Genomic DNA, 24,939 nt, shown 5'->3' on the forward strand with positions numbered 1-24,939 from the left:
TCTACTGAGCATGTGCAAAACAAGTAATCAATTTAAAAAAAAAACAGATTACAAAGGTTCAAACAGTGAGTAACCTATGTCATTGTGAACCAGTATTTCTTGACCCTGATATTTTGCTTTCAGATAAAAATCAATTAAAATGTGAAATTACAGAAGTGTTCCATAAAAGAAGGTGTGCTTTTCTGAAAAATTCATCAGTCAGTCATCAGTTGCTATCACTGACAAAGAATTTGTATTCTTGAATACTGCATTGTAGTAAGCGGGTTATTTCACAATGGAAAACATAGAAAAGTCGATGGTGCAGCAGCTTCTCATTGTTATAACCGATATAGTGCTAGAACCGGTATCATTATAAGTGGGTTCGACTGTATTTCCCCCCTGCTATAACATGCTCTCGGGGCAAATGTGGGTTTACGTAATAAATAAATAAATAAATAAATAAATAAATAAATAAATAAATAAATAAATAAATAAATAAATAAATGTTACTGTTGGGTGGGCAATTGTCTTATCCTTTCAAATGGTGTAAATTACAGCTTCTCCTACTCAATGCTCCATACAAAAATGGCAATGTGCGCATTTAAAGAAAGGCTAGCATTGCTTTTAACAGACACCTTTAACCACATATAAAACCATATGAGGCAGAAATGTGACAGCACTCACAAAAACCATGCCATAGAAGTAGGAGAGCCCACCGGGCAGGAATGTGCCGTAGACAATGATGCCCCAGACAAAGCAGGCACCCAAGTGGCCCTCCACCATCTCACCCACAAACCATGGTCCTGGGCACAAAATTGGGGTGAGAATAATTCAATCGGCACTTGTGGCAAGCAGAGAAAAAGAAAGCATCAGCAAACAGAATGGAAGTGATGGACATAAGACAGCTTTGATGATAAATAAATAAATAAATAAATAAATAAATAAATAAATAAATAAATAAATAAATAAATAAATAAATAAATAAATGTTACTGTTGGGTGGGCAACAATTGTCTTATCCTTTCAAATGGTGTAAATTACACCATTTGTATATATATTGGCCTTCCATATTGCAGAGGTAAGTAGTCATTTTTATTGTGGCTCCGTAGCTGGGACTGTACTGTGGTTCAGAAAGTGACCGCCCAAGAATTCATGAACTCTGCTTCAAGAATGCTGATTTAGGTGCCATAAACAGGCCTCGTGCGGATTCAGCGTTGCCAGATGCAGGTTTGTGTGAAGGGGCTGTATTTTCGCTCGATCACTTTTGGGGATACGAAATACAATCACTTATGAGCTGAGCACCAGGCGTGTCGTCGTGTACGGGCTGCAGCATGCACTTGCACCGTATCTGGTGCCGAGTTACATGAAATTTTGCAATAGTGATATTATTTCCGAAAGTAGTTTACCATACTGCTCTATCGCAGTGCCGCCATCACTGTTCAACACATGAGGCACACTTTTTGTTGTAGGCAATGCGGCTCTATAGCCTTAAGCATGGCTTGACAATGTAGGCTAATGGCATTTTGACAGTAAAGTTTGTGATACATTTCCCGCCTGTGCTGTCTCGTTTTGAAACAATGAAATTCTCGTTAAAGATAATTTTTTCGCTTTTCCCGTCAATTGTGTTATTTATGGGTTCAAATGCATAAGAAAAAAAAAAATCTGCATAAATACAGTCACCGACCAATATGGGACGCCAATAAACCGGACATGCTCAGTAATTCGGACAGCTTCGTTACACGCCAATGACCCCATAGACTTAATGTGTAAAGGCAACCAATATTTTGGACAGGCGCCAGCTCTACATTCGATACTCCATCCGCGGCTGTAGCATACGCCAACTCTGCCGCCATTATCTTCCGTGGCAAACTCGATGATACACCAAGTATGGCCTTGGAGATTACAGGCTAGATGGTAATCTCTGAGGCCTTGTCTTGGTCGCCACTCTACGCCTCAGATTTACACTGCAGCTGCCAATCTTCAAGGCTTTGCCTGAATTGTGAGGTCGCATCAACACCACGATCATCACATCCTTTTCCGGCACCCCCCGTGCATGGCCCACTATTTCCATTCTGTTTGTTGAGTTTGCATTGCGGAAGGCGTTCTGCAATGCTGTGCTTGTTTGTTTAGCTTGTGTTCGAGATAGCACTCTGCTGGCTCCAAGAAGTCTTTCTCGTGAAGTTACAGATAGGCCGTGTCAAATGGCACCAATGGTGCCCTTGCAGTTCGACTCCAAATGAGTCTTGAGTCACACAGCGAATGAGCCCAACTCCGCAACTGAAGAGGTTGAACTGCCGCCTACCACAACAAGCTCAAATGTGGACATCATTGATGACCCACTAGGCTGTAGTGTGTCTATTTCTGCCGCCGTTAGATTTAAAGACTTTGCAGGCATTGACAGCAACGTTTCATTATGTGCCGAACTGAACAATGAAATAATTGAGCAAATTCTCCCACCGTCAAACAACGGCACAGATGATGTGCAGTGTGCTCTGGAGCCTTCCACATGCAGATGTGACTCAAGCCTTTGCAGTCCTTGCATTGGTGTACAGCGAAACTCCAAACTGGCAGGAATAGCGGCGGACTTGGTTGCACGTAAGTGGAATTGTGTGCAGCAATGCATCGACCATTTGTTCCATGCACAGGGGCCTTAAAACGTAAATAAAGTGATCTCTTCTGGACACATTCGTTTTTTTTTAAACATTCAATAATTCGGAATTATTTAAGTTCCTCGCAGAGTCCGAATTGTCGGTCGTCAACTGTACAGCATATTTTATCATCTCTAAACAAAATAACATAGTCTACTTCCATTAATGCGACCTTGGGACCAACGAAACTGACTGTATTATCCGGTGGTTCAAATTAAACAAGATGGAGAAAAGGTGCCAAAACACACTGCTGATTCATTTGGTAGTATTTGCCTGATTCTAACACATCTCCAAATCAAACGCACGCCTACTTTCTATGTGTCCAAAGTAGAAAACTAATGTAAAAATGACATCAAAGATCCTAAAGGAAGTATAAATCTAACACATCCCAATTTTTAGCAGAAAACATGGGCAATAATTTAAGATCTGTTGCATAATGGCGGCTGGTTTTTAAAGCTGTGCATTTGTTGTGACATAGTTACTAGCGAATAAAAGACTAACAGAAAAAAAGTAGGACAAGACAGAGCGTTATTCTTTTTTTTTTTTGAAGTCTTGTTTGCACTAGCAACTATGTCACAGCCAATGCATCAACACCAACTAGCCCACCATTCTACGCTAAAGTCAGCTTTGACACACAGTCTTTTTTGAAGTTAGCTTCGCCACAATACACTTCTGTGAGTAGTGTTCGATTGACCGTGCAGAAACTTGTCTACCCAATTTCTTAAAAATCAAAATAAATAAAAGGCACGTGTTAAAATTGGGTCAATAATTTGTAATCCCTTACATTCTAATTGAAATAAGTATTCATCAAAGTCACATAGAGAATTTCAGAATCAATTAAGAATTAAACAGTAAGGATTATTTAATTTGTCATCAAAATAGCCAATATTCGCACACCTCTTGTGTTGGCTGATGTAAATACCAAGGAGTGGGAGCTAGTTGTCACTGCAGACCCCAAATGGAGTTTAAAGTTTTGCTTGCAGCAGGTTGATCAACACTCCATTCGCACGATTAGATTCAGACACACAGTGGCATTTAGCTGGTGGAACATAAGCCATGGAAGAGGTAGTGGCTCCTGCTTCCTCACCATGGGGGCTGTGTTATCAGAGAAAACCTATTTTCATCGCCTCTACAAAATGTTGGCAAACCTGCTCATCGAGTTGTGTGGGACTTTCCCACATCCCTTGACATTTGTCCTTTCGGTACAGCCTGCACTTACGCTCGGTTTCCTTGCAGGACACACAAGCAATAGTTGGAGTTGGTGTTGTACGTAACCATGCAGCTGCAATGAGCAATGGCATGAGTATTGGTATGTGAGTGCCACCCGACGCCGGGGATAACTCGGGTGCGAGAGGAAATTGCTTCCTTCTCTTTTTGGCTGCGGGATGGCAGCGCGTGTACACCGACCATGCGCTCACTGGTGCACTTAGTGCAACTGTCTCGTGAAAGCTTTCCGTTTGGCTTCAGGGCATGGCATGGCATAAGTGGACATTTGCTTGGTACTCTTGAATAATGAGCTGAATGTCCTTGATACACCACCGAGTCACCATCTAGGAAATGTTCCCTTTATGTATATTTACCTTGGTTGGCACTTTTGAACAGGTGGAGCAATAAATGCCCTTTTTGTGTGTTTACACTACTGTGTGCTGTGTCCCATTTCCAACAGCACTTGAAAACCACTTGGACCATGAGATACACACGAGTCTAAGTCAACTAAAGTGAATCCTCAAGGATTTCAGGCTGAGACCGAGTTGAAGTGAGACTGTGCAGGTATCGTGCTATACAACTGGGTGCCACCGTATCACTCAAGAGTATCTTGGTGTACACACACGGGGTTTGAGGCGGAGATTACTACATTTTGCCCTTACAACTTCCAGGTCAGGTACATGCGTGCACGCATGTCTTGCGTGTCTTGCCTCGACACAGCTATCTTGTACTCATGCGCTTTTATGCATTACAGAGCCTTCGTAAATGCAAAAGGCTGGGAAGTAGTTTAACACAGGGCTGTACCTATGGCCAGGTAGAGAGGCAGGGCGAGCAATGGCCAGAAGAGCACGTCCACCGAGACCAGCAGGTGAAGGTTTCGGGTGAAGCAGCCACAGCACAGACGACGACCTGGACTGAGATCAGGAGGACCCACTGCCAGGGGCACAAGTACAAACACAAATGCTGCGGTTACACACTGTATTCAACAATGTTCTTCTTGCACATGCAATGTGTTTTGATGCCACTGTACCAAGCATTGTGTGATAATAAGTGCTAGATGTACGCAAATGTTTCAGCTAAGGTGCTGGCTGACTACCACTCAAATTTTGCTCAAAGGCCACATTTTGAAGTGGTTTCAGCTTAACCACACAAAGCCCATACACCATTCCTAATCAAGGAAAACTGAAACAACTTTATTACAATTTTTTTTCATCATCAACATCATTTTATTTTATACAACCAATACAACAAAACATGATTGGACCCATAGATAGCTCGGCTAGTGAAAGGTCCAAATACAAGATATTCACTAAAGAAATGGCAGACATTCAAACTACATGTACAAAAAGACGTGAGATACTACCACAATAGCAGTATTGCAAATATGTAAAGCGCATACATATTCTGAAAAACAACAAAAGATGGGTTTATGAATATACAAAACCAAACACAAAGGTATTTAGTCCCACAGTTCTGGACAGACAAGAAAAATGTTGTTCAATAAGGCCGAAAAATTATGTCTGAGTTTGATGTCACCGGGAATCTCATTCCATACCTGAGCACCATTGTACTCTAATAGCCTTTGACCGTAAGTATTATGACAAGGTGGTAGGTTAAATCTATTATTAGCGCCGGCTCTTGTTTGTCTCAGCAGTGATCTACACAGTGTAAGAGGAAATGGATCATTAGTTCTTATTACTGTGTTTATTATTTGAGCTATCTTTAGTTTGTATGCAATTGATACCGGTAATATTCGCAGTTCTTGAAAGAGTGGTTGACTAGGGTCGGTTGTATTACTGGCTATGGAGAATACATTCTTATAAGAAAAACACAGAAACGTTATTCGAATTAAAAATTGCCATTATGATCCTAACATAAGTGAACAGGGTGCAATCTCCGGAGCCACATCTATAGATCCCATGTGAATGATAGCGTGATGCGTGATTTGTTCCAACAATGCAGGCTGTGCTGCCATACATTTCGGTAATGGATTTTTCGTCGTGCTATGCTAAAATCATCGAACAGGAGCACCATATGCCCTGGCATATCTGGACACGCTCATCAACCTCAATGACATTGCCCACTCCCAGGCACGCGTACTAACTCTCCGCGTGCGAGGAAGAGCCTTGTCACAGTCCAATGTCCATGAGTTCTGGGACACTCTGTTCACCTTTAATAAATTCACTCAACATTTCTATCTGCAAAGTAGAATCATTCCTCTACCACATAAAAAGCTCACAAGACCTCAGGCTATAACCCTTAGGATGCTTCAGACTAGCTCTTATCCTAGTCTGGCCTTCATGCACTGTTTATTCCCGGATGTTTTTAGCTCACAGTGTGCGAGATGCGGGGGGACATGCAATTTAGATCACATGTTCTGGTGGTGTCCCTCGTTACGAGAGGATCAGGACATCACTGAACAGAATTGGAACTCGGCCATCAAGAGCTCAGAATACCATTGTCAGCTCTGGGCTGTCCCGAGAGCCTGCAATGAGGCGGTTAGGTTTGTCCCCCACGTAGGAGCGGCCTGTGGTATCGCCCTAAGGTGCAGCACTTCTTAGGATGCTTTTAATAAAGTTCTGCATATCCGTATAGTGATGAATTATTAATTGGTTTGCTATGCTATCCATAACTAAATCTTGGCTCCAGCCTATCAAGAACCCTACTTAGGCTTTTCCATTACTGCTTAAATCAGCCTTTCAAGGTTGCAAATATGATGTATTTGGCATTATGTGGCTAAAATCACATTTGTGAGCATTACTTCCTCGTTTAATTACTTGCTGAAGTGCGTGTCATATGTAGCAACCAACACCACTAAAAAGTCAATCTTGCCATGACAGAATGGTGGTGCCATCTGTCACTGCTATGATAGAACATGGCTTACACCTATATCTAAAGAACAAGCAATACCTCTGTTGAAAAGAGATTAAAAGATTTTGTCTAATTATCACCTGACAATCATTCCACCATGTTTCTTGTAAAATAATTAAAAAACTAATCAGTAACCCTTTCAGCATCTCTGACAAACCAGTACATTTTCGCGCTTTATTAGTTTGCAGAAAGTTTTATACTTTTGACAGATAGGAATGCGAGGACCACACCAAAAGAGCATTTGCCATTATCCATGTCATTTGTTTCACTTCTGCACAAACAAAAATGAACCATTAAACAAACCAAAAATTCAATTTTTACACATTTATCAACAGAGTTAGCCCTGATAAAATTTACTGATAGCATAAAAGAATTTTTTAATAATAAGCTGTATTCATGAATTAAATAAAGCTTTCTGACACCATTAACCGCACCTATGTGTAGGCAAAATTTGAATACCTAGTAATTTGAGGGCCTACTTAAAGGGGCCCTCTACCCCTTGGGCTTGGTGAAATAACACAGTCCGCGGGTAGCACACATTGTTGTGAACATCTCAGCTAAGTTTTGCTGTCGTACGCGGTGCGTGGAGCTTGCAAGCAGATTGCAAAGTAACCTTTCTCTCAAACGCTCTCTTTTCAACAGAAGGCCCTGTCCTCACTCTCTTCTAGGTGCCTTATTTCATCATTGGACACTTTATTTCACCATTCCCTTAGACTGCTGCTATTGGCCGGTAGCTGACATCAAGCTGTAGATGGATACACTGCATGGATACCGTGGTTGCCACGAGGTCCTGTCACGGGTCCACTGGCTAAACGTACTGCAGCTCGCTGAGGGCAACCGCGTTTGGCTTATGCTTAGTGCGGCATAGGAACCAAAGGCGGAAGTCGTGGCGTGTACGTTAACATCCAAAATGAAATTTGAGCTGTGCGCCATGGTGACATTGTGAAGGCGGAGCGTTGTGGGCCCACGCCATTGCGCCTTTGCAGTGCAAGGCATTGAAAAAAGAACGTGAGCACAGCGGAGGTGGTTGTTTGACTGTGAATAACTCCTCTTCTGCTGAACACATTGAAGTACTTTTTGTGGCAAACTATATCTGAAATAGCCTATTTTCACTTCAAATGCCTTTCTCCACTACGATAAAAGGTGGCTCAAAGCCCCTTTGAGCGCTCTTTTACAAAGCTACTTTACCAACTGAGCTCAAGTTGTCAGGTAAGCAGATGTTTCATCTTTGACAAAAACAGATACTAGGGCATTTTGCAAGAATCAATTTAAGGGCCCTCTCATGTTTCTTATTTACATCAATGACATACCATCATTTATTAACTATTCTAACTGCATCCGTTTGGCTGACGACACAACCATATTTCATGGCAATTAATAAACGTAAACAGTCACGTAGCGTGGCTTAATGCTGATGTCATAAATATTGTTTCATGGTGTAATAATAACTTACAAAATATGAAACCTGCTAAAACAAGCTTTACGTTATTTCATTTCTACTAAGAAATGCCTACAATAATTCATGAACTTCATATAAATAAGTGTGTCATGCCTCTATGAATTTACAGTACTCAAGTGAAATCAATTAGAATTATGGCTGCTTTTGGTTACCTGTGCACACATCCAAACAAGGCATTGTTTCCAGCAGCAAATTCTGAAATCGACTTACTACGCTTTCATCATGGGGCAACACATACCCCACACACCTGTCATCTACCACTAACCATCAAAACCCCAAGCAGTTGAATTAATCTCTCTGTTCTTACAAAGTATCTGCACTATTCATTTCCTGCAGTCAGGAAGGTATATTAATGCCATTAGCATTCTTTAGGGACTTCACCCTACCTTTGGGTTTTCTGTCTGTGTCCATATTTAACCTTTTCCATATTTAACCTTTTTCACATCAACTTGGGTCACTGAGTAGCCCATCATCTAATGAGTAGTGCATTGGGCTGTTGTGCTGGGAGAAATGGTTTGAAACCAACTGTCAGACATGTTTTAATGCAATCTGCATTCTTCAGAAACCTCAAGTTCGTGGTATGTTTGTAGAGTTAAAACTTGATATAACGATATAACGAATATAACTAAATTCTCTAGTTAACAAAGTATTTAACTTTTCATAACCTCTTGTCCATGGAACACCATATATATAGAAGCTCAACATAACAAATTGTTTTGTATGCTATTTCATTATAATGAAATTTCAGTGCTACTGCAAAAGAATGCTGAGAAAATAAATGGAAACTTCTGCAGATGCCCATGATCAAATGACTGAACTACAAGCGGTTGCTTTCAAATGCACCTCTCAATCTGCGCACTGCGTGACAAGAGCAACCGCGGAAGTGGAGCCGCATCGTGTTCCGTATAAAGTACAAGTGCGATAAGATCCTATTGCGCCACGCGCACTGTGAGCTTTAGGTGCGAGTGAAAGTGTACAAGGGTGAGACAAGAAAAATGGTGGCTTCATGCGTGCTCCCTTCCCGCGCGAGCAAAGGGAAAGAGGGGAGGCGAGCAAGCTCGCAATAATGGGATCATAGTCGTCTGTATATTGTCTGTTACCAATTCATTGTATTTAAAAAACAATAAACTGAAACTGAAGTATACACAAGGAGACAAGGGCATGGGGGTGGAGCAGCGGGAAGTTGGCGCGCATCTCAGCCGTAACTGCGCCTGGCTGTAAATGAGGCTGAGCGCACACGCAGCCGCGCACCCTGCTTTAGAGGCACAGTAAAAGCTAATTCAAATTCCACAAGGATGCTATGAAAATTTGAATGATATAAAATTTCAACAAATGAAAGTCAGAGAAAAAAATCACTCGGTCAAGGGGCGTATATAGTCCGACATGGCGTGAGCATGCACGCACACACGCTATGTCACGTTGGCATGAACAACCATGTATATACTTCGAATCACTGGCACAGGCAGTGTAACCAGACGCGGCCAACGTGGTCCAATGTGCCCGATGTTGAGATGGCTCTTGCTACATCCACGCGTTCATAGCGCTAACTGGCACGTAGATAAAAAAGATGGCAGTTTCGCCTGAAAAGCAAACAGATAGCTATATGAAGTAAGGATAGTAGTTTTATCAGCCATATAAAAACTTGTAAACACTTGCCTACTAACTAAATTAAGAAGCATGGTGTCATGGGCGCACAGGTAAGCATGAACACATCTCGCTCGATGACCGCAGAAACTCGTTGAAAAATACTGGAGTGAGGAAACACAGCATTAGCAGCGAGTGAATTGACCTTTGTACAGCTCTCACTTCAATGCGAACGAAACGTAAAATGCGCATCGTATACGAAGCTACGGCACTACGCGCACTCTGAAAACAGCGCAGATCTATTTGAAGATCAGGCCCACGCAGGCGCAAACTTTGGCCACATCGCAGATCACTTTCAAGATACAGCACCCGCATGGCCATGCTGTGAGCAGCAGCCACCACAGAAGAACGTCCCCTCCCCCCCTCACTCGCCTCACTCCCGTGCCTCGCGTACAACAGGAGAGGGCTCGCTTGTGCACACGAGATTGAGCCACGTTCGCCGGCTCACCCTCGCACGCTTTTGCTCGTACACAAAGAACACAGCGCGCGGCGATGGTGTTATCGTCATTGCCGCTGATGGAAAAAGGAAACCTGCACAGCAACGCCAGCGTCGCCAACATGCTCCCATGCACTAGCACTCTCCCCATCCATGATGGCGTGGAGTTCGAAATATTGGTGGCGGTTGGGATTGCAGTGTGAATTAGCAGGATGTGTTGCATATTGCTTTGAATACATTGTTAGATGGACTGTGGTGGCTACTTCGAATTATTCGAAATTTCGAATTAACAAGTTGTGAATTAACAAGCTTTTACTGTAATCTGCCACATGTGCAAAGAGTGGGCGTGCCAAGACGGCGTGGCACGATGGTTTAAGCTGTCTTAACGCATGCTTAGTATTGGAGGTTGCATAATCTCAAGTTTCGGTGACCCATTGGAGCGAGAGGTAGACAAGCATTCACTCCCCACTGCTGGCACATTTCCTGATAGCGTTGTCAGAGTGTGGGCGACGCTACAAGCCGCAGGGGTGGAGTGCACGCGAAAGTGTGGCGGACTTAGCTTAATTCGCACCGCCGAGATGATAGCGCCGACGTACGTGGCATGAAACCGTATCAGTCATCGCTGACTCCGAAATTTATCAAAATGAATTGTTTTTTCATTTAAATTTGCTTTTTTCTATTGCTCGATAATTTGGAAAATTCTGTGGGCCCTTTTTGTGCAAAAAAGAAACGATTGGTGACTGTACTCATTTGCATAAAAGGTTGATTTTCAATACAACAATATTGCAATATAACGATGCAAATTGCCGATTTTACCGACTTCGTTATACTGTTGAGGTTTTCCTGTATCCAAATTCTTTCACGCCAACCTGGGTAGTGAGTATGTGCCACTATTAAATTAACTTCTTTGATGTGAATTTCAGTCTGACACTTTTAATACAGTATAGTCCATCTTTACTGATAAAAAGTTAACTAGGCCTGAGCAGACGGCTTCAGAACTCATGATGTCACAGCAAGCTGGTGCGGGAACATTAAGGTGGCATTACCACAACTCTTTCACTTTTGCGTCATTTGTGGCTTACCCAATGTCCCCTAAATGGTAAGAGTGGCTTTTCTGGTATTTCAGGAGGGTAAATTACTAATACAGCTCAAATAGTTCTTCTCCTCAGTAGTCCTCTAAACATCAAAAATTGCAAGGATGCTCCTGTTAGTTCAAATGTAACAAACAGGAACTGCACATGCACATGCACATGCCATTAGGCCGGTGCAACACAGTGTGGCTGGTGGCAAACTAGGGAAGAGAACACGCCCGAGTCACATCAGCACAGCTCACAAAGAGAGCGCCTCCTTACACCATGTTGACGTCTGGACTGCCTTGATCCAGCACAGTGGCAGCACACATGCTAGGATGATCACGACAAACAGGAACCGCAACTGCAAACACGCAGGGTGGCCACAGATTAATATCATCCATGCTAAATCACTGCTCCTTCACGTACTTGCAAAATGCAAAATCTTTCAGTTGCAACATTTATGGGATGTATATGGTTGTAGGCACTCACAAACATTTGTGCTATATTGTATCCCAAGTCGGTGCACATCCACAATAATTCTTTTTCTATGAGGTACCGCAGTTTTGTCTGTAAGGTAAAGCACTGACAGTGATAACAAAGTATGGGGCGTAATGTACCACCAAGTTATGAGGGACATCATTATGGAGGGCTCAAGATTAATTTTAACTACCTGGGATTCATTTATTCACATACACCCAAAGCATGATGCATGAGTACTTTTGCATTGCTCCCTATTAAAATGTAACCTGCTTACAAATTAGACATGCTTGGTGTAATGCATATATGACACACATGAACACAGTTCCCTCGATGACCACAACTACTCGCAGTCAGCAAGGTGGCCTCAAACAACCTTCAAGCAACCATTTTAAAACTCTTTTTTGATGGCAAATTTGTTATATGGCAACAATTATGCCTCATAAAGACTCAAACTTTTATATTTTTGATGGCTATATCAACACTACAAATGAAAAAGAAATCATTCCAAATATATAAATAATTACCCATGGTAATGCTACCTACCAAACATTGTCGATTTAGCAGCACATATGCAATAAAAGTACAGTGGAACCCCCAGTTATACGTCCCCCAGTTTTGTGACGACTTGGGTTTTATGACAGATTAGTGCAGTCCCGGCAAAGTCCCCATAGAAGCAATGCATTAAAAAAACCCGGTTATCCGACGCAATTTTACGCCTGACCCGCATTATATGACCCTCGCAAAGCACAGGACGGAACGGCAGACGAAAGAAAAGTGCTGTGGGTCTCTTTCCTCTCCCGGCCTCTCCGCATGCGGAGTGCTTGACACCGCTCGACCGGTTCGCTCCGGTGCAGCTTTCTTCCCTGCCTCGTCTCATACAAGCTCTGCGATGTTTTCAACGCCGATGAGAGCGATATTCTTTACCTTATGCAGCCTGAGAAAACCCTTGCATAAAAGAGTGACAGCTGTCATGGTGGCAAGCGTAGTAAAAAGCGTGTGACGACACTATTCTGCGCTAACGAGGACGGTAACGAGAGGCTGCCCGTGCTCGTTGTTGGAAAGTTTGCAAAGCCACGGTGCTTTAAGAACTTGAAGACGCTGCCGTGCAGCTACAACTTCAACAAAAAGGTGTGGACGACGTCTTTGCTCTTCAGCAATTTTTTGCAGCAGCTGGATAACAAAATGGGCGCTAAGGCAAGGAAAATATTGCTTTTCGTGGACAACGCACCGTGCCACCCACCCGATACGTTCAGCCCGAGGAACATAAAGGTCGTTTTTTTTTTTCCGTCTAACTGCACAAGCCGGCTGCTGCTGCTTGATGCCGGCATCATTAAGTGCGTCAAGCAAGGGTACAGGAAGTGGTTAGTGCAGCGTCGGCTGGTAGCTATGGAGCGCAGCGAGTTGGAAAAAATTACCACTGTGCTCGACGCCATGCATTTTATGACGCCATGCATTTTATTGCCAGTTTGTGGAATGCAGTGTCGCAAAGCACAATCGCTAACTCATTCAAGCACTGTGGCTTTAAGCAAGAGACTGCCTCCTCAGCTGGGGACACAACAACCTTGATGCCGCTCAAAGCCGATGCAGGCTTCGCCGATGATGATTTCAAAGGTTTAAACCTCACCACGACCTTCACCGAGAATGTGGAGCCCGACGACAACGTTGCGATCTCAGGGTGTCTACCAAGTTGACATTTCCAAATTCCCTGAGTTTTCCAGGTTTTCTGATGATGACACCACAGATGCCGTGCCTGTGCCTACCACGTTCGCCGAGGTGCTACGGCACATAGACGGCATCCGGAACTTCATCTGTTCACGCGATGCCCCAGAGGACTTCCTTTTGGACATTGCCCAACTCAAACGAAAGCTCTTGGTTCACGGATCAAACAAGGTTCAAAAGAAGCTTACCGACTATTTTTAAAGTTCGCACAGGCTGGCGGGAATCACGGCAGTGGGCAGTGGAGTGCCGTAAGGGCTCGTTTAAATAAAGCATGATTGGTACCTGTACTGCAGCATTAATTCTTACTGCATTTACCTTTTTGGTAATTTCGGTTTCCAAGCCCTGAGGAGTATATTAGTAGTTTACATTGAAGTTTCTCATAAATCTGTCGCGTGAAATAAGTAGTATTTTGATAGGCATAATTTATGTTCGGACTTTAAGATGCCCACATTTTATGACACTTTCTCGCGGTCCCGAGAAAGTCGTATAATGAGGGTTCCAATGTAATGTGATTTATTAATTCACTGTAAATTACATGGCAATATCAACATCTTGTGATTGTTAAACACTAAGCATCTGTAGTGAAGCACTGCAAGGCTTGCACCAGGCACGTACCCAGGGGGGGCCTGGGGGGGCCCGGGCCCCCCCCGAAATCAAGTGGCATAGCCCCCCCCCCCCCCCTCCCCACCCACGCCACCACTCCACACACGTCTAAAGCGCCACCAGATATGTTGAGACTTGACAGCTGTTCATCGGTCAGCATTATGCTGCCTTTTTCACTCCTTTTAGACGGCGGTAGTTATCGGCACCTCTTGTAATGTGAAGGACAGGTTTCTCATAGATTCCGCACCAGCGCGATTAACTCGAGATGCGTTCAGTTGTAACCATCTATTCAGCCGTCACGCGCATAGCTGTTGCTTTTGTTAGTTCAACCTTCTTTGTTTAGGCTGATCCTGGGACCAGGAGAGGGATGCGGCTGTTACTCAGCTGGTCTGTACTCTCATGGAACGAGTTACGGCCGGAGAAAACGCCAATTGGGTTTAACTTTTCCCTTTGCTTCATTATTTTCTTGAGTTACGGCTCGCCGCGACGCTGGCAGATGCCCGGAACCATATACACGTGATATGGGTTAGATAAGGTGGGAAATAAAATAATGTGAAAGAGCGCCCATCATGAAACCCTGCAATAACCCTTAAACCCATAAGCAAGATGACTGTCGCCTGTTACCTCGTCTGTTTTTCCCCAACTGTATAGCACTTTTCGTGCAAAATTGGCAACTGGAAACAAAAATCGCAAAGAGTTGAGAAATTAAGCGATTTACTAAGGGAGAGAGCCAAGGCAACAACCAAACTGCAAGCAAAAGCGAATAATAAAAAAGTTAAGCGTTGTTTATGAGACTATTTATGGATCAACATCTTTTTATTGAAAAAGAAAGTAGAGAAAACGCTGCCGGAAGTGAAGAACAATTACTTGTTTTGAATGACGCTTCTACAGTTATCGGTCGAACCGCCTCACGTAGCCACTTCTCTGCTGTGCTTATGTGGGTGTTTTTCTAACCTTTCGTGGTGAGCGCAGTACGTCTAGAATCGCAGAGTCCTGCGCTCTACGCGGTTGTATGGGACTGGCGGCCGCACAGCGTTACGCAATTCGCGGAACTGTCAAAACTGATCAACAAGGCGAAAATAACTGATATTCGAAACTATAACATGATAAACACTGAAGAAGCCGTAAAAAATGAACGCAGCCTGAAATCAGTAAAAAAGAAACCTGGCATAGGACAAACCATGATGTATGCACTAAAAGATAAAAAGGGGAATATCATCAACAATCTCGAAGATATAGTAAAAGCAGCGGAAAAATTCTAAGCTGACCTGTATACAGTACCAAGAGGAGTCACGATACCTCCCTTAGAAACAGTAATGATCAGGATACAGAAACTCCTATTTGACAGAAACCACATTTGAAATCCACAGAAACCCAGAAACCCACATTTGACAGCTTCTCCAGAGTATAAACACCTGGCATTTCCCTGGCATAGCGAATCTTGTTACACAAAGATGCTTGAGGTCTTCCTCACCAAATTACGCTGCCGCATTCCCTTCCTAAATTTCTATTTATACAGGTCGGGTTTGGTTCCCTCTCCCCTTTGTTTTTTTTTGTGTGTGAGAAGGTGGAGACGATACAGCACTTTCTTCTATCTTGCCGCCGCTTTGCTGCATTAAGAAAAACATTGTTGGAGATACTTTTTCGAAGAATTGGCCTGGATTTGACAGAACCTGCAATTCTTTCGTTCGGGGCGTCCACATTGGGATTCAGCCACAGGGATGCATGCATCGCTGTCCAAACATTCCTTACAGGATCTAAACGAATGCCCTGCTAAATTCTATTTTTTTTATTACTTTTAAATTGATTATTCCTCATTCAACAGCACCTTCCTGATTTTATTTTAGCCGGTAATTCAACTCTATTCAATGCTATTCGCATACGTATTAGGATATTTATGCTCTATATTATTTTGGAATAATCCACCCATTTCTTGGCCAATCCCCCATCGTGGGTAGGAGCCACACGTGCCACAGGCTACAACAACAACAACAAAGGAACAAGAGATCAGGATCGCCAGTCGGCCACTAGAGACTGTGAAGGAGCACGTTTACCTACGTCAATTAATCCCAGGCAACCATGATCATGAGAAGGAAATTCACAGAAGAATCAAAATAGGTTGGATCGCATACGGCAGACATTGCCAGCTCCTGACTGGAAGCTTACCATTATTATTGAAAAGTAAGGTGTGCAATCAGTGCATTTTGCCAGTGCTGACATATGGGGCAGAGACTTGAGAGCAAGTTAAGGACCGCGCAAAGAGCGATCGAACGAAGATTGCTAGGCATAACGTTAAGAGAGAGAAAGAGCGGTTTGGATCAGAGAGCGAACGGGTATAGACGATATTCTAATTGACGTCAAGAGGAAAAAATGCAGCTGGGTAGGTCATGTATTGCGCCAGTTAGATAACCGTTGAACCATTAGAATGGTTACCAAGAGAAGGAAAAGGCAATCGAGGACGACAAAAGACTAGACGGAGCGATGAAATTAGGAAATTCGCGGGCATTAGTTGGAATCGGTTGGCGCAGGACAGGGGTAATTGGTGATCGCATTGCAGGGAGAGGCCTTCGTCCTGCAGTAGACATAAAACAGGCTGATGATGATGATGATGATGGAGGTGGTGGGCCCCCCCCGAAAAAAAATCCTGGGTACGTGCCTGGCTTGCACGGAACATAAATGAACCCCAAAGGAGAATAGAAGCCGTAGTGCACTCTCAACAAGACCACGTCAAGTCAGAAAAATACACACACCACTGCTGATTCCAAAACTTGTCAAATGATTGCATCAGATTTCCCATGGTTCATCTTATTTTGAAATAACAGTAGAATCTTGGTGATATGAATCTCTCAAGACGGCACAAAAACTCGTATCACTCGAAATTCGTAAATATAGTATAGGGTTATTAAGGAGGCACACGGCAGAGTTTCTACTCAGAATTGCTCAAGACATCCAATTAATTTTTTTTTTTTTGCAATCCTAAGGCCTTCTTTTACCTCATTGTGACCTATATGGAGGAAACACACTGCAGATTTTCAGGAAATTGTGCTCTTTAGTGTGTTGCGTTTGAAGTCGGGAAGAAAATCGGGCTTTGGGAGGTGCTACAGTGCCGCTGATCACGCGACCGTGGCTTTCCGTTGGCGCAGTGCCAGACAATCTTGGTACTGCCGTAAACACTGTATTTCTCTATGCAGAAATAAAAGTAACAAAAGCGGGTGTGAGAAAAGAAAACTAGCATCACAGTTCATTACAGCAGTCATGGTTGTGCAGGAGGCACTTCTATTGGTAAATGCGAATTTGAATCACTGCCACGCTTGTTTTGTGGACATTTCAGCAGCAGCAAGCTGTGCACTTCGCGTGTTCTATGGCCAACATTTCAAGATGTGCCTGGTTTTCTAGAGTTTCTTTTGTTGCAGAAACCTAGCTACTGTCTGATGGTGATAAGGACATGATTTGCGCAACATAAGGGAATTCGTTTGCTTTGCAGCGGAGAAGCTACTTTGTATCGTGTGATCTGACTAGTGCAAAGGTAGAAAAGTTTCTAATTGTCATAGGGTGCTGAAGACAACGGAAGGTGTGGACAACATAGATAAGGCTACCCAGGGAAGCGAATGCCGCCAATCTTGCTGACGCGGCAAGACTGGGTTGCGTGTGATTGCCGGCTCCTGATAAAGTCGCAAGGTGCCTGAAAATGTCAAAAAGTTGCATGACACTGCACAAAGCAAAAGTTTTTTTTTCCCATTGTTTTCGTTTTTTTAAAGCGGCAGAGAGGACGCACATTGGTGCAGTCAAGGCAGTGACGTAGGTTACCCTGGTAGCAGGAATGCAACCGGTGCACAGGTGTGGCGGCGCTGCCGGCCTGACAACAGCCAGTGTTTCGTGCTACCGGGGCCTCAATCAAATGCCTGCTCAATTGGTCTTATCATCCACTACAAAGCAAAAAGCAGTTTGCCACATTCCAAATTTAGCAATGCATCTAATTTAACACCGCATTTAGCATCCCAAGCTAATGAACTTGCGATGGAGCTTCTTGAAAATTCTTATCATCCCGAAATAAGTATCAGGCATGATTGTATCACTGAGCTTCTGCTATGTATACCTTCACGGAGGAAGGATACGGAAGTAGAAGAGGGTCTCGAAGATGGACGTGAAGGCCTTAGCTATATTGGTGAGCCAACCTCCTCCTTGTCATCTTTCTACCCTTTCTGTCACGCCCTTCATTTTGGACCAAACAGAATGCCTCACCTCAACAGTGCTGGCTCATCATGCTTGCATTGCCAGCAATGCAGAACTTCGCAACAAAGCGACAGCTTTGTGTGTATGGGCTGCATATTGCACATAGATCCAATATAATCTATCAGCTCTGTGCATAGTGGAAATGCCAATGGTCACACAATGGTCACCAATGTAGTTGTGTTCACTTGCCCTGCGCAGCCAGGCAAACGTGGTGTAGTTACCAAAGTGCAGTGTCAAGGTACAGACAATGGTGGTAGTTTGGAACACTAGTCCAGTGTTCCTCTACTAAGACAGCTGACTTTTGCCTTTTGCCACACTAGCCGGGCCAGCCAAGGCGTCTCCTAAGCTTCCCTTCCTCCATGGTAATTAAAGTGAGGCTCAAACAACATTGACCCACCGCTCTGATGCCGCCCTGTAGAAGGATGCGCATGGCCACATCATGGGTGGGCAGGGCGCCATCCACCGAGAAGGTCACCACATAAGCCTCCGACCAGACTCCTTCATGGTCCATGGCCTGCACCCTGTGAATTGGCATTCATTTATTCTTTTATTCATTCCTCAGAACAGTAAGATTTGCAATCAAAAAGCCATTTAAGAAGTACTACTGCTATGTTTTTTTGAAGTTGAGGAACTCCACCACTCACTTCTCACACATGAAAGGGATGACAGTATGAAGGTCATAGGATATTTTTAATTTCCTACGAAAGTTGGTGTTGAAATGCTGAACCTGGCATCATCAACATTACAGTGATATCACGACAAAGCAATATTTGCCAATTTCATGTTGCAATAAGGCTAGGTATGATGACATTGCTCATAAAGAAAAATATTAAACAAAAAAGGGCATGTTAATACTGCCAGGTGAATCAGTGGTGTGTTCTGGCACTTTTTTAGTCTTGTGTATAATTCAATCAATTTTATTGGTACTGTAAGGGTAGACTGTATAACACAAATTTATGGCGAGTTTAGAAGAAGCTCGTCCGGCCAAATAGAGTGTTATGGGAAGCAAAAAATTAAGGTTGATGACGAAGCGAAAAATCATTGTTAGATGTTTCAGAATTTATACGGATTTCTTTTTCACAATCCAGCAACCACAGCATCGTGGTCAGTCTATGTGTATAGCACATTACATAATGACTGGGTATAATCGTGGGATGTGGTACCATCCGTCTGGTTGATGACAATAGGTGTTGCCTGGGTTATAAATGATTGACGTTTCAGAACCCATATGGTTTCATAGTTCACAATGCAGCAGATAATGCAAGTTTCTTCATTATTTCTAGAATTAACATTATAAAACTTAGAAAACACCTAGACTTAGTTTCAGAACAATTTTCCAAGCATAAGGCAATAACTATTTTTTCACTTTCCACTTCAGTCACAAAATGCAGTAAGCTCAGCCACCGGACGACTACGCTTTGCAGGAAAGCCAACTGTTGAACAGCAGGATGCATAGGTGTATGGGAGCAACGGGAGCGTGACGGAGCACAACAATGGGAAATAAGGCTCTGGTGCAAGGCCATTCATCTACAGCGAAAGAGCTTCTATAGGGCCCTTGGGTATTGACCCGTCATTGCAATGTGTGTCCATGTGGCCTGACTGTGTATATGCAGCTAGCCCAGTGTAGATTCCTATTAGCTCTCGGTGTAGCATATCATCCTCCTGTTTGACGATTTTAGCCTAACATGATGAACAATCCGTTACCAAAATGTACAGCAGCACAGCCTGCATCGTTGGAACAAATCACCCACCATGCTATCATTCATATGGACCTATAGATGTGGCCCCGGAGATTACACCTTGTTAGCTCATGTTAAGATCGTAATGCAATTTTTTTTAGTTGTCAAAAGTGACTTCTAGGATTGTATCTATGCAAAAGGTGAATAAATAAAGAAATGTGTTATAATGCATTTCCATAGGCTATTCTGATAATCTAGAGGTGGGTCGTTGCACTAGAAACAGTTCTGTTACAAGGAATGGTTTGCATTTGTGAAGGCACCAGTTGAAAATGTGCTAGAGCCACAGTGAATATTTCTCACACAAGGGTGTGCAGCCCTGGTGAGATCTCCTTGGTGTCCCATGGGGCGACCCACAAGGGACCCTCGGCAACCTGCTTCAGGGGCTGCCAGTGGCTGTTGTCCACACTGCAGCGCACCTCTGACACCGGTACGGGCGAGAACACCAGTGCCCTGTAAAATGGGAAAAGCATCACGCAGACAGAAGATGAAGTGTCTCTACATGGGGCAGATGCATACATGTTAAGCTAGGGACCTTGAAATTTTGAGAGATCCACCAATTGAAGGGGGAGGGGGGGCACAATGACAACGACCACGACTTCATTCCTTGGGCCACAGCAACATCAGAAACTGCTCTGAATGGCTGTCAGCACAGTCATTACATGTATCGGTGCTTGTACTGTGACTGGAGATGGTGAGTGCGCACGTGTATAATTAAGGAAAGCATACAAGGTCCCACGACACTGGCCCCTTTCTACTCTTAATTTGCTTCACCGAATAACAAGTACGTATTGCTGCGAAGCTGGCTTATGGAACCCGGCCATTATGTAATGCATATTAGAGCTTTGCCACGTGCACACTCCTCAACACATGTATCGATCTAAAGCAAACCGGGTTAGGCTTGCACTGCCCACACAAATGGCTTAGATTTCAATCTGACTTCGGTTAGCTGCCTAGCACATAACAGCAATTACGATGCGTCTGTACTGCACAAATACATGGGGTTGGGGCAGTTTTTCAGATTTATGGCCACGTCTGCACAATCTGAAGGATAGGTCGAAATTAAGGAGCCTCTCAGATCAATCGGGAGAGTTGGCAGGTAAGCAGATAGTGCACAGGCAAGAAACAGAAGTAGGCACGACCACTGGGGGTCTCCGATTTGTTTTTTCTGACTGCCCAGGACTGCCAGATACACCACCTCCATTCATTGATTCATTCATTTTTTATTTGCTTGGCATAATGGTTACGCGTAGTTATAGGGGCCAAGGTGAAAAGCCATTACTTGATAGCTTGAGAGAATACTTGGCACCATTTTTGGCATTCACAGCAATAAAGCGACAATGCCTCCAATAAATGCATGGAACATGACAGGTACACACACCTTTAGGACACACTGAGACAATTAAGAATGTATTATACACACAGATATGAGACCCATGGTGAAAATTTAAGAACATATATAAATAGCACATAGCAAGGCTCAAAAGCTAGAAATTAACTTTCACATAACAAAAAAATATTGCAGTGATAATGAAGCCAACAAAAAGGTACAGTGCAAATTATGTGGGTGAAATGTGAATGCATATGGATGGATGGATGGAATAACTTTACTGAAAGGTCCTGCGAGCTATGGGGCGCAAGGCCCCATAGTGGGCACGGCGAAAGCGCTGCGGGCAAGGTGCTCAAAATGCTACGTCTTTTCCTGGTACAGGTCCTGCTGCTGTCAAGTGCGCATGCATCTTCGCAGACTATCGCCGAGCTTCAGCAAGTTTCAACTGAAGAATTCGTCACCAAAGATAGCACATCTGGCAGCGCCGTCACCGTGGGGACGCCACAGGTCCTGCTGCTGTCAAGTGCGCATGCATCTTCGCAGACTATCGCCGAGCTTCAGCAAGTTTCAACTGAAGAATTCGTCACCAAAGATAGCACATCTGGCAGCGCCGTCACCGTGGGGACGCCACAGGTACATGGATATCGGACGTCATCGACCGTGACGTCATCAGCCCTTGGCCCTATAAATTCAGCACCACACCCGTCCGTCTTCAGTGGGCACGGCGAAAGCGCTGCGGGCAAGGTGCTCAAAATGCTACGTCTTTTCCTGGTACAGGTTAGTTATGTGTGCACCATACGATCTGACAATAGGTTTCTTGTTCTCCTGTCGTGCCCACGCACATGTCTGGGCTGTGCCTATAGCTGCTATTGCTCATGTATGCTGCTTGTTTGTGGAGATATAGAAATGAATCCAGGCCCAACAGTTGATGAAATGTTTCAGAGACTCATTGAGGGGCAGAAAGACATTAGGACTCGTTTAGAGGCAACGGAAAGGGCACTGGGGAACTTTGGTGATCGCTTGAATACGATAGAGGCAAACATAAAAGATCTACAGATGAAAACGGATGGGATTGACAACATAAGCATAGCTTTAAATGGTGTGCAGGATGCACTTACACGGCATCAAGCCAGACTCGATGATTTAGAAGATAGAAGTCGGAGGTCAAATTTAATTGTTTTTGGCGTAAAGGAAGATCCTATTGAATCAGAGTCAGACTTGCGCAGAAAAGTTATCGATGATCTCTTTTCTGCTAAATTGGGAGTGCAGTGTTCATCTGTAGCTCGAATCCATAGACTGGGGAAAAGTTCTTCTAATCGCCCTGTCATAATGTACTTTCAGGACTATAGAGAAAAGCAAGCGGTCTGGAGCAATGTATCTAAACTGAAGGGAAAAAACATTAGAATCGATAATGACTACTGCGCGGAAACGTTGTGCAAACGAAAGCATCTTTGGCAAAGTGCAAAACTCGAAAAAAAGGCTGGAAGTAAGATTTCCTTGGTTTATGACAAGTTGAAGATCGATGGGCGGTACTATAAATGGGATGCTGCTCTAAACTCTAGAACATTGATAGAGCGCAACTCCAAATCCTTATTTGAAAGCTAACGGCCAGATACGTCCGATGTGCGGTTAGTTTCTTTCAATGCAAGAAGCATTGTGAATAAAAAAGATAAACTGGAAGATTGTTTGCACTCTTTGGATCCGCACGTGTGTGTCATAACTGAAACCTGGCTACACGACCAAATAAGTGACGATGACATAATCCCACCAGGTTATCGGTTATATCGGCGGGACCGAGGATCTAGAGGGGGTGGTGTTGCTGTGGTTGTTAAATCCTTTGTCGATGTTGACGTAGAAAGCCAGATTGCTGAGCATGAAAGCCTTTTTTTGAAAATCAAAGTGAAGGAAACGGCTTTTTATTTGTGTGCAGTTTATCGTGCTCCAGACACTGATGAAAGCTTTTTGAGTAAATTGTATGACCGTTTGTTGTTGTTACGAAATAAGAATGTTATTGTAACGGGTGACTTTAATTTGCCTTTATTAAATTGGAACAATCTGTCTTTTGGATTATCGCATACGAGCGATAGAATCCTTGATGTTATGCTTGCTCTTGGTCTTGACCAAATAGTTACTGAATGTACTCGCGGAACATCAATTCTTGACTTGCTGTTCATTAGTGAAGGATTTAGACAAGGAACTGTTACAATTGAACCCGGCATATCTGACCATAAGTTAATTTCTTTTTCCTGGAAGGTCGAAAAATCAAAAACACGTGCGCTTGATGTCGCTACAGTTAAGGAATTTAGTAGAGCTGACGATGTGGTGATTATTGACTATATTGAAGAAAATATTGGGATCACATGTGATGATGTGGAAAGCTCTTGGCAAAGGTTCGCTAATGTGCTTAGGCATTGCATTAAAAAATACGTTCCAAACAGAAAAATACTTAAAAAGCGGAAACATCCATGGATTACTCGCGAAATTATACACATTAAGCGTAGACTTAAAAGATATCGTAAGAAGCAGGGAACTTCAACGCCACTGCTTATAGAAATCAAACGTGACCTATTATCAAAGGTGAGCTGCGCCAGGACTAAATATTTCACACACACATTAGCAGAGTTTCTAAAGACTGATCCGCAAAAATTTTGGCAGCATTTGAGTAAACCCAAAGATGCACTTACTAAAATAAAAGTTAGGGACAAGATTATCACTGATGCTGCTGAAATAGCTGAGAATTTTCATCAGTATTTCTACGAGGTGTTTTCAGAATTAGATGAATATGAAATAAAAGCAGTGGCTGCACCAGAGGATGGCATTGAAGTAACTCGTGAGGGTGTTCTGGCGATGCTCTTGAAACTGGACACTAAAAAATCCGCTGGACCCGATGGTCTTCCGAATGTATTTTTGAGGCGTTACGCAGAACAAATATCAGGCTGCCTCACAGACATCTTTAAACTCTCATTAGCAAACGGAAAAATTCCTTCACAATGGAAAATAGCACGGGTGGTTCCCGTATATAAAAAAAGTGATCGATTTTCTGTTTCAAATTATCGGCCTGTTTCCATAACATCCAGTTGCTGTAAGATGTTGGAGCATATTGTAGCCGGTTACCTGCGAAAGTTCCTGAGCGATCATAATCTTTTGTCGGATAATCAGCACGGGTTTCGGCAGGGGTTATCCACAGTTACTCAGACTGTTTTGTCTGTGCATGAATTTGCGCGGGTGCTTGATATGTCCGGGCAAACGGACGTGGTTTTCTTTGATTTTAGCAAGGCCTTCGATAAGGTGCCACATGGCAAACTTCTCTATAAGATGGAATGTATGGGTATACCATTTTTTATTATTCAATGGATTCAAGACTACCTTACAGACAGACGGCAATATGTGGAAATTAATAAGACCGCTTCTAGTGTTGTTAATGTTCATTCAGGAGTTCCTCAGGGAAGTGTGCTGGGACCTTTGTTGTTTTTAATATATGTAAATGATTTAGTTGCGGTTGTTCCTAAAGATGTCTCTGTTA

At 43.3% G+C, this 24,939-nt stretch overlaps 1 protein-coding gene across 3 annotated transcripts in view; it reads right to left on the reverse strand.

Annotated features, from left to right (window-relative positions):
* LOC139051009 (transmembrane protein 62-like) overlaps positions 1-24,939 on the reverse strand; it is an 88,585-nt gene that overhangs the window by 39,113 nt on the left and 24,533 nt on the right. For all 3 annotated transcript variants that reach the window (XM_070527995.1, XM_070527994.1, XM_070527992.1), the window contains exons 9-13: positions 20,390-20,539; positions 18,748-18,871; positions 11,595-11,676; positions 4,637-4,765; positions 664-782 (exon numbers count right to left, since the gene is read on the reverse strand). In XM_070527995.1, the coding sequence (XP_070384096.1) occupies positions 664-782; positions 4,637-4,765; positions 11,595-11,676; positions 18,748-18,871; positions 20,390-20,539 (604 nt within the window). The remainder of the gene's footprint in view (positions 1-663; positions 783-4,636; positions 4,766-11,594; positions 11,677-18,747; positions 18,872-20,389; positions 20,540-24,939) is intronic.

Source organism: Dermacentor albipictus, chromosome 10 (assembly GCF_038994185.2).
Source record: "Dermacentor albipictus isolate Rhodes 1998 colony chromosome 10, USDA_Dalb.pri_finalv2, whole genome shotgun sequence".
Classification (NCBI taxonomy): domain Eukaryota; kingdom Metazoa; phylum Arthropoda; class Arachnida; order Ixodida; family Ixodidae; genus Dermacentor; species Dermacentor albipictus.